The sequence below is a fragment of the Nannospalax galili genome, unplaced genomic scaffold, assembly GCF_000622305.1.
Source record: "Nannospalax galili isolate Female #2095 unplaced genomic scaffold, S.galili_v1.0 scaffold95, whole genome shotgun sequence".
NCBI classification, from domain to species: Eukaryota; Metazoa; Chordata; class Mammalia; order Rodentia; family Spalacidae; genus Nannospalax; species Nannospalax galili.
In genome coordinates, this window is record NW_008342393.1 from 2,111,028 (window position 1) to 2,123,534 (window position 12,507).

Here is a 12,507-nt window from a genome sequence, read left to right on the forward strand (position 1 = left end):
GCTTCTTAGTCATCTTTATTTCTTCTTTTGAGAACTCTCTGTTCAGTTCCTTAGCCCATCTTTTAATTGGGTTACTTCCTTTCTTGTTTTTTGCGTTTGTTGTATATTCTAGATGTTAAACCTCTGTCAGATGTGTCACTGGTGAAGATTTTTTTTTAGGTGCATGAGTGTATTGCCTGCGTGTAGGTAAATACACCCATGTCCTGCAATGTCCACAGAGGTCATAAGAGGACGTCAGATCCCTTGGAGCTGGAGTTATAGACAGTTGTTAGCTGCCATGTGGGTGCTGGGTATTGAACCCAGGGACCTCTGCAAGAGTAGGCAGTGCTCTTAACTGCTGAGCCATCTCTCCAGCCCTGAAAACTTGTTTTGAAAAATGAGCAACATTGTGTTTATTAAGTAGCTTTGTGGAAAGGCTGTCCCCTGGGCATGACATGGTCATTGCCCTCTTGACCTCTCAGCAGCTCTGATTACCCACAGGAGACCTGCTTAAGACTGACCCATTAAACTTTCTATTATAGAGGTGGGAAGGGGCTCACAGGTACCCCCACCCCATCCCTGAGGATTTATAGACAGTTAACATTTCCTGGGGAGGGGGGAGCTCTGGACACCCTGCCCATACTCCCTGAAGATACAGATGTATACATAGATAAGTTAACAGATATTGGTGTCAGAACGACTGCTATGGGTGCCTTCCCTAAATGCAGATAGTGTAATACTATATTCACAATGTCTCTGACTCTTCTTTTTTCAAAAAGATGGTGCCTAACATCCTTACCCTTGCATGTGAGCTAAATTCGGTGACTGGCTTCTAAACTGTTCATGTGCTGTGGCAGAAGTGATTGCTTCTGAAGCTATGGGATAAAAGAACATCTCTTCCTCCCCTCCCCCCTTCTTCCTCTGCCCCTTCTCCTTCTCATCTCTCCATTCCCTGCCTCTCTCAAGCCACCATGTTGTGAGGACATTCAATTAAGTAGCACGTGTACAGGCCCATGTAGGCAGGAACTGAGGCCTGCCTCCAACAACCAGCACCACTTGTCAGTCGTTTGGGTGAGCAAACCACCTTGGAGGTGGATCCTGCACCCCTAATGAAGCCTTCAGATGGCCATAGCCCTAGCCAGAATTTTGACAATCTCATCAGAGCTAGGCCTGCTAAAGCTACTCCTGAATTCTTAACTACCACAAATTGTAATGGGTGCTTATTATCATTTTAAATTAGTTTTGGGGCTGTTAACAATCAGTCTGGAGACCCTCTGGGCTGGTATATTGATCCCTGTAGAATGGTGGGGACTTTGGCTCCAGGCTCCAAGTGTCCCAATATACAGTTCATACCATGCCAACTACTCACTGATTTTTCTGAACACAAATTTCCTGGTCTATTGTCACACAAGGGTGATACCATCAGATCAACACACACTACAAATATGAAATAAAGTGATATGTTCAATATTCCCAAGCTTTCCCTAGAACCAGGCTCAGTGTCTAGCTTAAAATTCAGACCCAGCTCATGATCTTTTTCACAGGCTCCCCTAGGCCACCTGTTTGCTTCCTCTGACCAACACATCTCTTTTGTGTATTAATCTTGGATTGCCTTATTTCAACCATCTTGTGAAAAGCATCTGGTTTCTTTGATAGGTTTCACTGGAATCAGAATTCTGATTCCTGCAGTGACTGATGGGCTCGTGTCCTCCTCTATCACTCAGGTCTTAGTTAAGAGCTGTTTAATGATCTGTGGTTTGCTGTCAGTAAGATAGACACAGCCCTGTTGTGTGTCCAGACACTCCTCTTCTCCTAGGCTATAGTCAGGGTGTATGCCTGGCCAGAGGACAGACAATTCAACTGATAGTACTCACAAACTGGCCCATTTAGGACTAGCCAGGACCATGCTCTTGGGAGATTTTATTTAGAAATGTGCTAGAAAGCCTAGAGTGGTGGCTCATGCCTGTGACTCAGTACTCAAGAGGCTGAAGCATGAGGATTATTGTGAGCTCCAGGGTGTTATGGGCTACAGTGAGATCCTGTCTCAAAAACAATGAAACTGGGCATAGTGGCACACACCATTAGTCCCAGCATCCTGGAGACAAAGGCAGGTAGATTTCTGTGAGATGGAGCTCAGTCTGGTCTGCATAGTGAGTTCCAGGCCAGCTGGGTCTAGAGGGAGACCCTGCCTCAAACAAAACTAAACTAAACTAAAAACAGAAGCAAAAATACCGCAATTAAAACAAGAAATGCGGTAATTTTTGAGTCTAGTAAGAATAGAACAAATTGAGATGGTATTCCATAGAAAACCCTCACTTGTGCTTCAAATTGGAAGTGATAGGAAAAAACAGGAACCTAGAGCTGCAGGGACCTCTTGTTCCAGGCTTCGGGAAGCCCAGTATAGAGACTTCTCAATCTTTGCTTTATCATCTCCTCTTTGTTTCCAACACTATTAGTAGTTTTACTCCCCAATTATAATGTCTGAGCTAGTCTGGGGTTTCTTTTTTTTTTTTTTTTTTTTTTTTTTTTTTAAAAAAAAAAAAAAAAAAAAAAAAAGAGGACGATAAATCTTTCACTGTGATATATCAAAATAATCACAAAGATCTACTTGCCTCTGCCTCCCAAGTGCTGGGATTAAAGGCATGCACCACCACGCCCAGCATTGGTCTGGGGTTTCTAGCCTTGTGACGTCATTGTAACTAGTGTCCAGCACAGTACCTGGCCCATAGTTGGTCCTCAATACAGTAGCAGCCATCACTCTACCCATTGATGTTATTACCATTAACTGACTTTACTGGCAGCATGGTTTGTACTTCTCCGGCTTCCTGTGCCCTACAGAAAGACAGTGTAATGATTCAGAGGCTTTGGAGTGTAAAGGTTTAATTCCTTGTTATAAGGTATGGCCTAGGGCACTTGAACAGGCTGCATTCTGCCTACACTCTTTGAGTCCACTTTTGTTTTTTTATTTTATTTGTGTTTTAACTAAGGTGTAACTATACAGAGCAGAGAGACCTGGAACTCACTATGTAGCCTAGGCTGACTTTGAAGTTGCAGGGATCCTCCTGGCTTCTACAAGTACCTCTATTACAGGCCTGGCCAATTACTCCCAGTAGATGCTAAGTGTAAACAGCTCAGCTTCCACAGATTGCTGGGCTAAATGATATAAAACTGTAAGATGCCCAGCCCAGGGCTTGGCACCCAGAGCACTGTTCGTGAGGGGAAACTATAGGTCCTGCTGCTTCCCATTTCTGTAACTCCTTCCTCTTGTGCTATAAGTCGGCTCACTGAAGCCACTACATAGAGAAACACCTGTTCTTCATTCTCAGGAAGGAGCTTTGGGGGGTGCCTTGGGTGCCTCCTGTCCACCATCAGCCAACTAAAGGGCCATGGCTCTACTTGGAACCATAATCAGCAAAGCACACCAGGCTGGTTCCTAGGCACATTGCTCTTCTGGAGGCTGGGACAGTTCATCACCCACAACTGGCACCACTCTTGGGGTTGCTGAGCTGACGCCATTTTTCTTTGATGAGTAGACACATTCTCAGTTTTTTTCCTTTTTCTTTTCTTATTATTAGTGTGCGTGAGTCCAGGTGTGTGCATGCCATGTGCTCATGTGGAAGTCAGAAGACAATTTTTGGGAGTTGGTTTTGGCCTCCCACCTTGCTGATGCAGCATCTCTCTTACTGTTTTTGCCACACTGTGTACGCCAGGCTAGGTGGTCACTGGGCTTCTGATCAGTTCTCCGTCTCTGCCTCCTATCTTGCCATAGGAGTGCTGTGATTACAGACACATGCCACCCCATCCAGTGTTTTTACTTGGGTTCTGAGGATCAAACTCAGGTCATAAGGCTTGTGTGGCAAGTGCTTTTATATGCTGAGCTAGTTTCCGGGCCCACATTTTCAGTTCTTCTGCAAAAGTTTTCATTTACTCACAAAGACCTTTGACTCATGAATCCACAAAAAAAAATTTATTAAAAAATGATAATGGCCAGGCGTGGTGGTGCACGCCTTTAATCCCAGTACTTGGGAGACAGAGGCAGGTGGATCTCTGTGAGTTCAAGGCCAGCCTGGTCTACATAGGGAGTTCCGGGACAGCTGGTGCTACAGGGAGACCCTGTCTCAAAGAAAAGACCCCCCCAAAAAATGATAATGGGAGGCAACGTCTGGCTCCCGCTCTCACAGCCATTGCAGTACATTGAGCGCCACAGAAACAGTGCCATGGCAAGTGAGAGCCGGACAGGCATCGGGCAACTCTGTGCCTCTCTGAGGGAAACAGCTAAACCTGGGGAAAGGAGATCCTGAGAAGCCGAGAGGCAAAATGTCATCGTATGCATTCTTTGTGCAAACTTGCCGGGAGGAGCACAAGAAGAAGCACCTGCGCTTCCGTCAGCTTCTCAGAGTTTTCCAAGAAGTGCTCAGAGAGGTGGAAGACCGTGTCTGCTAAAGAAAAAGGAAAGTTTGAAGACGGGGCAAAGGCTGACAAGGCTCGTCATGAGAGAGAAATGAAAACCTATATCCCTCCTAAAGGGGAAACAAAAAAGAAGTTCAAAGATCCCAACGCACCCAAGAGGCCTCCTTCGGCTTTCTTCCTGTTCTGAGCATCGCCCCAAATCAAAGGAGAGCGTCCCGGCTTATCTGTTGGGGATGTTGCAAAGAAACTGGGAGGGATGTGGAGCAGCACTGCTGCAGAGGACAAGCAGCCTTAGGAGAAGAAGGCCGCCGGGCTGAAGGAGAAACACGGAAAGGATATTGCTGCCTAGAGAGCTGAAGGAAAACCTGATGCTGCAAAAAGGGGGTTGTCAAGGCTGAAAAGAGCAAGAAAAAGAAGGAAGAGGAGGAGGATGAAGAAGACGAAGATGACAAATAAGTTTGTTCTAGCGCATTTTTTCTTGTCTATAAAGCATGATGATGATGAAGTTTGTTCTAGCGCTATTTTTTTTTCTTGTCTATAAAGCATTTAACCCCCTGTACACAACTCACTCCTTTTAAAGAAAAAAATTGAAATGTAAGGCTGTGTAAGATTTGTTTTTAAACTGTACAGTGTCTTTTTGTGTATACTTAACGCACTGCCGAATGTGTCTTTAGATAGCCCTGTCCTGGTGGTACTTTCAACAGCCACTAACCTTGCCTGGTACAGTGTGGGGTTGTAAACCGGCATGGAAATTTAAAGCAGGGTCTTGGTGCACAGCACAGATTAGTTATATGTGGGGACGGTAGTTTTTCTCATCTTCAGTTGGCTCTGATGCAGCTTGTACGAGAATAATTGTTCTGTTCACTGAATACCACCCTGTAATTGCAAAAAAAAAAAAATTGCAGCCGTTTTGTTGACATTCTGAATGCTTCTAATACAATTTTTTATTTAAAAAAATAATAATGGATCAATCTGTGACCTCCTCAGGCACTTCGCTCTCCTCTGCGTCACTGAACACTCTTGAGGGCTCGACCACCACCACTTCTTCCGGGGCCCTGGAAGAAGAGCAATGCCAAGGCTTTTAATTAATTTAAATAATTTAAGTTTTGTGTACGAATGTTTTGTCTGCATTTTTATACATAAGTACTGCAATGTTAGTGAAGTCCAGAACTGGTGGTGTTCCCCTGGAACTCAAGGTACAGGCAGTTGTTAGCCCCCATGTGGGTACTAGGAACGGAACCCTGGTCCTCTGCGAGAGCAGCCAGTGTTCTTTACCACCAAGCCATCTCTCCAGCCCACGGCTTTTAAACTTGCAACAAGCAGCTTGTCTTTATCTCATTTCCGGTAGGGATTTAAATCACAGTCATTTACCTGACATTCTTATTGAAAATCTCCTCCTCTTCATAGGTCTCCTTGTCCTATAGGTTCTCAGCCATGTTTTTCTTACGTGTGTGATGCAGAGGCCTGTACAAATCCCTAAGCCACAGTGGCCACCTTAGCCAGAAAAATCCTTCCTAGAAAACAAGGGGGACATTAGTTCTGCTGACTCCTATCTTCTCCAGCCACAGCACCGAGTCTCAAGCTTACCTGACTCTCACTGTCCTTGTCGCATTTCTTACCCCTTGGAAGAAAGCAGGAGACAATTAGTGATTGGGTCATTTTTGTGTCCCTCTCAGGGGACATCTTGGCTTTCCTCATGACAAAACCCATGCTTTGACCCATAAATACAGTAAGAAAAATCACCCCAGTGCTGGGGCTTGAGAACAATTTCCTGCAGGCCTGGCTTCCAGGAAGTCCCCAAGCATGCCTTAAGGGCCCCAGAAATGCCTTGGGGAGATCTTTATGTGACTTGTCATGAAGCATATTCAAGGCTCCAATAGGACTGGGGCCCCACTCATCCCTTCAAACAAACTGCACTGGGCAGAAGCCTTTCACTATCCAGAGCCTTTTCCATCAGCGCCCTTCAGACCCTCTGGTGCAGACCTGCTGCTCCTGTTTGCCTAGCTGCTTTATTCTACAAGTGAGTCACACTGAGCAACACCAGTATCCAACCACACAGTTCCCTTGCTCACAGATTTTTCACTCTGCAGGATGCCTCTGATGGTTGAGCTGTGAGAACAATTTAAAGGACAACTAGCTGGGCATGATGAACTACACCTGTAATTCCAGCAGTTGGGAGGCAGAAATGGAAGGATTGCCATGAGTTTGTGGCCAGCCTTGGCTACATAGTGAGTTCCTGATGCCATCACCAGCAGGAATACGCACAATCCACCCCTTTTGCCCTTCACCCTCTTTCCTTGAAGGGCTGGTGATACCATAGCCCTTTTTGACAGTCCTATCTCTGTCTCTTTGGGGAGCCAGGAAAGCCACTGAGAGAGATAATATTCTTCCTCAGTTTCCTCCCTGTAAAACGAGGGGATTAAATTAGATGAGTTCCAAGTTCTCTTCTAGTTCCCAGATTCTCCTCAAAAGATTGTCAGTCTCATATTTACCCTGTGGCCTTTTCTTCATCTCTCCCTCTCTCTCTTCCTCTGTGGGAATAAATCTGTTTTGGAAGAAAACACAGGATTATCACAAAGGGCTGGAGATGTATCTCAGTGGTAGTAGGGTGCTTTCACAGGGCCTGGGTTCAATCCCAAGCACTGAAAAATAGAAGATTCAGTGAATGTATGGCATGTTATAAACATATCAGTTGTCAAATAAAAATAGGGCTACAAATCCCGTGTTGTCTTATTCAGAGCTAAAAAATTTCCCATTTCCATGTATTATGTGTTTTCATGCATTATGTGTTTGTGTGTGTTATGTGTGTGTTATGTGCATAAGGGCACACATGCACACGTGCACATGGCTCATGGAGGCCTGACGTTGATGTTGGAGATCATTCTAGATAGCTCTTCCACTTTATTCTTTGAGGCAGGTCAAACAAACAGAGTTTACCAATATGGCTAGTCTCACTAGCTGGCTTGTCCTGGGGGGGTTCACCTCTCTGCCTTCAAAAGCTGGAATGACAGGTAGCCGCCATGCTTGGCCAAGAATTTACTTAGGTACTGGGGATCTGAACTCTGAACTCCAGTCCTCGTGTTTGTGAGGCAGATGCATTAATTACTGGGCCTCCTCTCTAGCTGTGACATTTTGTTTTTACAAAATAAGACAGCTGACATTTGGTAGAGAAGAATTTAAGAACAGTTATGCAATATATGAAAAAGATCAGAATCTTGTCTGACTGAATATACTCGAGTTATTCAGCAGCTAGGATTTCAGTTAATATACAAAGCAACTGGGATGAAGTAGTGTGACCCCAGTACTGCTGCAGGAAGGACGGCAGGATGGATGGAAGAGTCCACATAGAGATGGTATCTTAGACCAGCAAACAAAGAACAAATCAATAAAAATCATTTGAAATCTGGATACTCACATAAGAGGGACATAGTCCCTACCCCCACCATATCAAAAAACTAAAAATTGAAACTCTAGGAGGATTATATTTTTATATTATTTATATTTTTAAACAACTACCGGGCTACTAAGTATGGTGACACATGCCTGTGACTCTGAAGTAGAGGAAGGAGGATTAAGAGTTCAAGGGCAGCCTGGGAAAATAGTGAATCCCAAGTCATCCTGGCTATAGGAGATGCTGTCTCAAACTCCTCCCTCCCACAAAAAAAATCAAGAAAAACATACATATATAAAACATATATATGTATATGTTGTATATGTATACATACATATATTTTTATATAAAAACATATATATATATATATATATAAAACAAGGCAGCATTAGGAAAGTACTAGAGAGAATCAGCAGAAACTGCCTTGATTCCCTGAGGTAGCAAAGCTTCTGTAACAAGAGCATAACTCATAAGGAAGGAGGCTCAGGCTGGTAGATGAGTGGCTTTGACTAGAAATACTCCTTTTCCACTGGATTGCCTTTTAAATGAAATACATTGATGCTTTCAATAGTTTGCAATGATTTGATTGTACTTCCATGCTCCCAATACTCTGTCTCTAAGGAGGTAAAACTGAATAGTGGTAATTAAGTAATTCATGTAGGCTTTACAGTCAGGGAAACTGAGTTTGGGTCTTGGTTTGGCCACTGGGGCCTTAAGTTGATCTCTTTCATCTGTAGAATAGGCTTGCTAAGGTCTTCCTAGGAGTTTTGTGATTAGATCAGACAATGTATGTAAACTCTGTCCTGTGCTTAGCAGGTGTAAGTGCTAAGTTTCCTAATGGTGTCAAAGACAAGGTGCTAAGATCTACAAAATACTCTGCCTTGGAGTCAGGCTTAGAAAGCTTTTTTTACTCACAAGTTGATATTTATTTATTTTTATTTTTTGGTATTTTTGAGACAGGGTCTCCCTGTAGCCCCAGCTGGCCTGGAACTTTCTATATAGACCAGGCTGGCCTTAGTCTTGAGATGCGCCTGCCTATGCCTCTGGAGTGCTGGGATTAAAAGTGTGTGCCACCACGCCCAGCTCACAAGTTGATTTTTAGAAATTGCTTCCATTTTTTCCTGATTCTCGTAGCTTATTTTCTATGCATTTACTGAAATGCTTAAGGTGAGAAATAGTAATGTTCTATTTCCATTTATTCATTTTTCCCACTGACTAGAATACTAAAGAGTGAATTTCAAAAGTCTTCATGTCTGGGAAGGTAGAGTGCTTAGCATGCACAGGCACCAAGGTGAATCACCAGCACTCCTGCCCATACACAACAAATGGTAAGAATGCCTGGTATGTCCATTGTTCTTATCTACATGCTACTTAATTTTTAAATATCTTTTGATTTTTTTGACAAAGTTTAATGAAGTCCAAGGTAGCCTCAGTTCACCATGTAGCTGATCTTCCTGCCGCTGCTTCTCAAATGCTGGGAGGCCCAGCTCTGTATGTTACTTTAAATAAGTATTTGCTAGAGGCAAAACATGCATGCTTCCTCTCTTCACAGAGTCTATCATCTAAATGGGCAGAAGAAACCATGTAAATGTGAATATTTACAAAGGTGAACTGTATATGCAAGCGAAGAGCACTATAGGAGCAGATACAAATTTCAAGGAAGGCCACGGCCAGCCAGTCGATGTGGAGGGCTCTACCTGTGCAGTGGCCAGTGGTCATCCTCCCAGGGGATTTGCATTGAGTCCATGCTGGTCTCTGCTTTCTAGGCACAAAATTAGACCCTGTCCTCACTGAGAGAGAACTCACTCATTCCTTTCAGACTGTCTAACATTATTTACATCACAGGACAGACCTCCCATGCCACACAATGACCTGACATTGAGAAACCTTTTAGAGAGGGGGGGTAAGTGACTTTGGTTTTTCGTTTGCGTGTTCTAAAAATATTACACAGAGAGGATACATTCTGGACACCTGAATGCATTGTCCTTTCCTCAATGAGACAGAAAAATGATAATCAAAACCATCACTACTACAGTCACAGATATCGCTAAGATGACTTTGTTCTTAGAGCCGTATCCTGGAACCTCCTTTGTGAGCTAAAAAGTATAAAAAAGAAAAAAGGAAAAGGACATTTGTTGTTCTTAAATAGTAAAGACAAGAAAAGGATGAAAGAAGTTTAACTGTTCTAAACCCATTCTTGAGTTGAGCATGGGCTTATAGCTGATGTAGATAATCTAGCACTTGGGAAGTTAAGGCAGGATTACCAGGAGTTTGAGGCCAGCCTGGGCTACAAAGTGAGTTCTAAACCAGCCTGGGTTACATAGTGAGACTCTTAATAAAAACCAAGGTCTGGGGCTGTACCTCAGTGGTTGAGCCCTTGGTTTAGTATGGTGCTGGGTTTAATGCCCTGCACTGAAAAACAAAACAACAAGAAGGAAAAACCCTAAAAACATTCTTCTATGTGAATAGCTTGAGGATTCTTAAAGAACATACCAAATCTAATATGATACCTGCCTAATGCACTTTGTCCTATTCTGTGTTTTAGGTCTGCTTCAGTCTCTGATTTTAGAAGCACAACAGAGATCACTGTCTTGGCTATAGTTATGTGGCAACACAAGATCTGGACTGGGAGGGCCTAGTCTTCCTGCTTAAATGACGGGAATGTTGGGGCCTCACGGGTCCTGGACCTGTCCTCACCTGACCTGACTCCAGCCCCTTCTGTTCGCTCTGGGCTTCTGTGCTCTCACTGATGTAGTTCTCAGTTTTTCACTGGTCCCAGTCAGTCCTGGCTACCTTGATTTCCTGCTGCTCACTGAGAAGCTTCATTAGGAGGCCTGTTCTGGAGATGAGCTTGGCACAGGACAATTGCACGTGGGTCTCAGAGCTGTCCATCTTCAAAGTCTTGATAACATGAGAAATGAGCCTTCTCACGTTGTTGTTGGGGATGAGGGGCTTCAGCTGCTGGTTCAGCTGAGATTCAGAATGTTCACCTGGTGATAACAGCGCTGGGTAAGCAGCATGGATGGGTGGGGTGTGTGAGTCACTGCCTACGATATAGAATCCTGGCTGAGTCTCACCAGCTTTTTGAACAGTTGGAACAAAGCTGGATATAGGCCCAGCAGACTCTGCAGCAGGATTCTTGAGGGCTGCATTTTCTGATATAGTTTCTTCTGACTCAGGGATGTTTGATAGGACATTTTCTTGAATATCATTTTTTTCAGCTTGATCTTTGTCAGGCGTTTCTTCTGTAGAAGGTGCTGAGACAGCATATAATTCTGGAAAAGGGTTTTCTGCAGAACTCGGGTCTTCTAAAGATGAAAAGACACCTTGTGCAGGGGAATTGATGAGGCTCGTCACTGCAGAGGAAGCTGGCCTCTTTGCAATCAACTGGAAAGGTGATTTTTTTCATCCTAAGGCTGTGATGTCTTTTTTCAGACTGTAAAGCTGGTTTAGAACCCTTCATGCCTTTCACATTAGCATTTGCACTTTCTAAAACAAAAATGGTATAAGCCAAGTCTGTTCTTTTGCTTATGAACTCATTGATTTTGAATGAGAAGACTTTCCCATCAGGTACTATTGTGGGGAAGAAGAGACTGCTACGCCCTGTTCCCTTGGAAGTGAGGGCTCTGGATAGAAGGAGTTTCCCACTAACCTCCTGGGCTTCTGCACCAGGTCAGGCTGCTGCAGCTCCATTGGGGGGGGGGGGGCTCCTGAGCTGCCTGTCTTTGGCAATGTTCTCTAGAGATGGCGGGGCACTCTGTTTGCTCCACAGGCTCTTTTTGCTTCCTTCCTTGAAGTGCCTTTTGTGTACACTTCCTGGTCCCCCGGGGACTCTGTTCATCCTGTGGAACCTTCTCTTTCCATTCTCAATCTCTGCAAGACTGTGTCCCTCTGCCTGGGCAGGTTCCCATCTTTTTTCAAATATGTGTCATTTAATTTGGGGCCCTAAATGGCTAGACGGCTGCATAAGCATGGTGGTTTTCTCCTTCTTTCTAACTTCATCAATTTCTGCATCTAACATATTTTCTAGAAAATAAAGCTTATTCAACTTATTTTCGTAATTCAAGTTATTGGAATTGGATTCATATTTAAGAGGAGCACTCTTTGTATCACTTTTCACCGTTCCCAGAGAATTATCTGCATCTTGTACATTAGAAAAATGCAGTTTAATGAATGGTAACAGTGTTTATATTACATCTTCCAGATTTCCCCCTGAGAAATATGGCAATATGTAATTTCGTGCACTAAGGACATCGCTTTCATTGTTAAAGTCGAGCTGTTCATTCATGAAACCTGAATAAGTGCCATCATCCTTTTCTGAATATCCCCTTACCGGTTCAATAGTGAGCTCAGTGCTGGTGTTCCCCTTCCTGGCCTGCAACACCTTCATGAATGCTCCTTCTGGGTTCCCTATAGCTGCATCAGCTTCCAAAAAAGAAGAGATTGCTTTTGGTTAGAGAAGACTGACAGCCCATCTTCAGTCCACAGCCACACAACCCAGTCAAATAAATTAGGGTTCAGCAAATACTGGAGTGCCATTAATAAGGAGAAATGTTAACCTGAAATTAAACCTGAGAAATGGGAATAACAAAGAGAGAGAAGATTAATGGCAGCTCAGAACATTTCACAGTATGAACACAGGAAATCTACTTAGGATAGAGAACTGCCCAGGCCTCAGTAAAAGTTTAGGGCTAGAAGATATGGTGTCACAAAGGTGCCCAGGCTGG

The 12,507-nt window shown here is 43.8% G+C and overlaps 1 protein-coding gene and 1 pseudogene across 1 annotated transcript in view; one reads left to right on the top strand and one right to left on the bottom strand.

Moving 5' to 3' along the window:
* The first annotated feature begins 4,127 nt into the window (after window positions 1-4,127).
* LOC103738435 lies at window positions 4,128-4,845 on the top strand (annotated as a pseudogene).
* A 4,926-nt stretch (window positions 4,846-9,771) lies between these two features.
* Window positions 9,772-12,507, bottom strand: part of Lrrc37a (leucine rich repeat containing 37A) — a 60,423-nt gene continuing 57,687 nt past the window's right edge. The window contains 5 exon segments of the mRNA XM_029565976.1: window positions 9,772-9,876; window positions 10,478-11,185; window positions 11,187-11,320; window positions 11,323-11,482; window positions 11,484-12,205. Of these exon segments, the coding sequence (XP_029421836.1) occupies window positions 9,772-9,876; window positions 10,478-11,185; window positions 11,187-11,320; window positions 11,323-11,482; window positions 11,484-12,205 (1,829 nt within the window).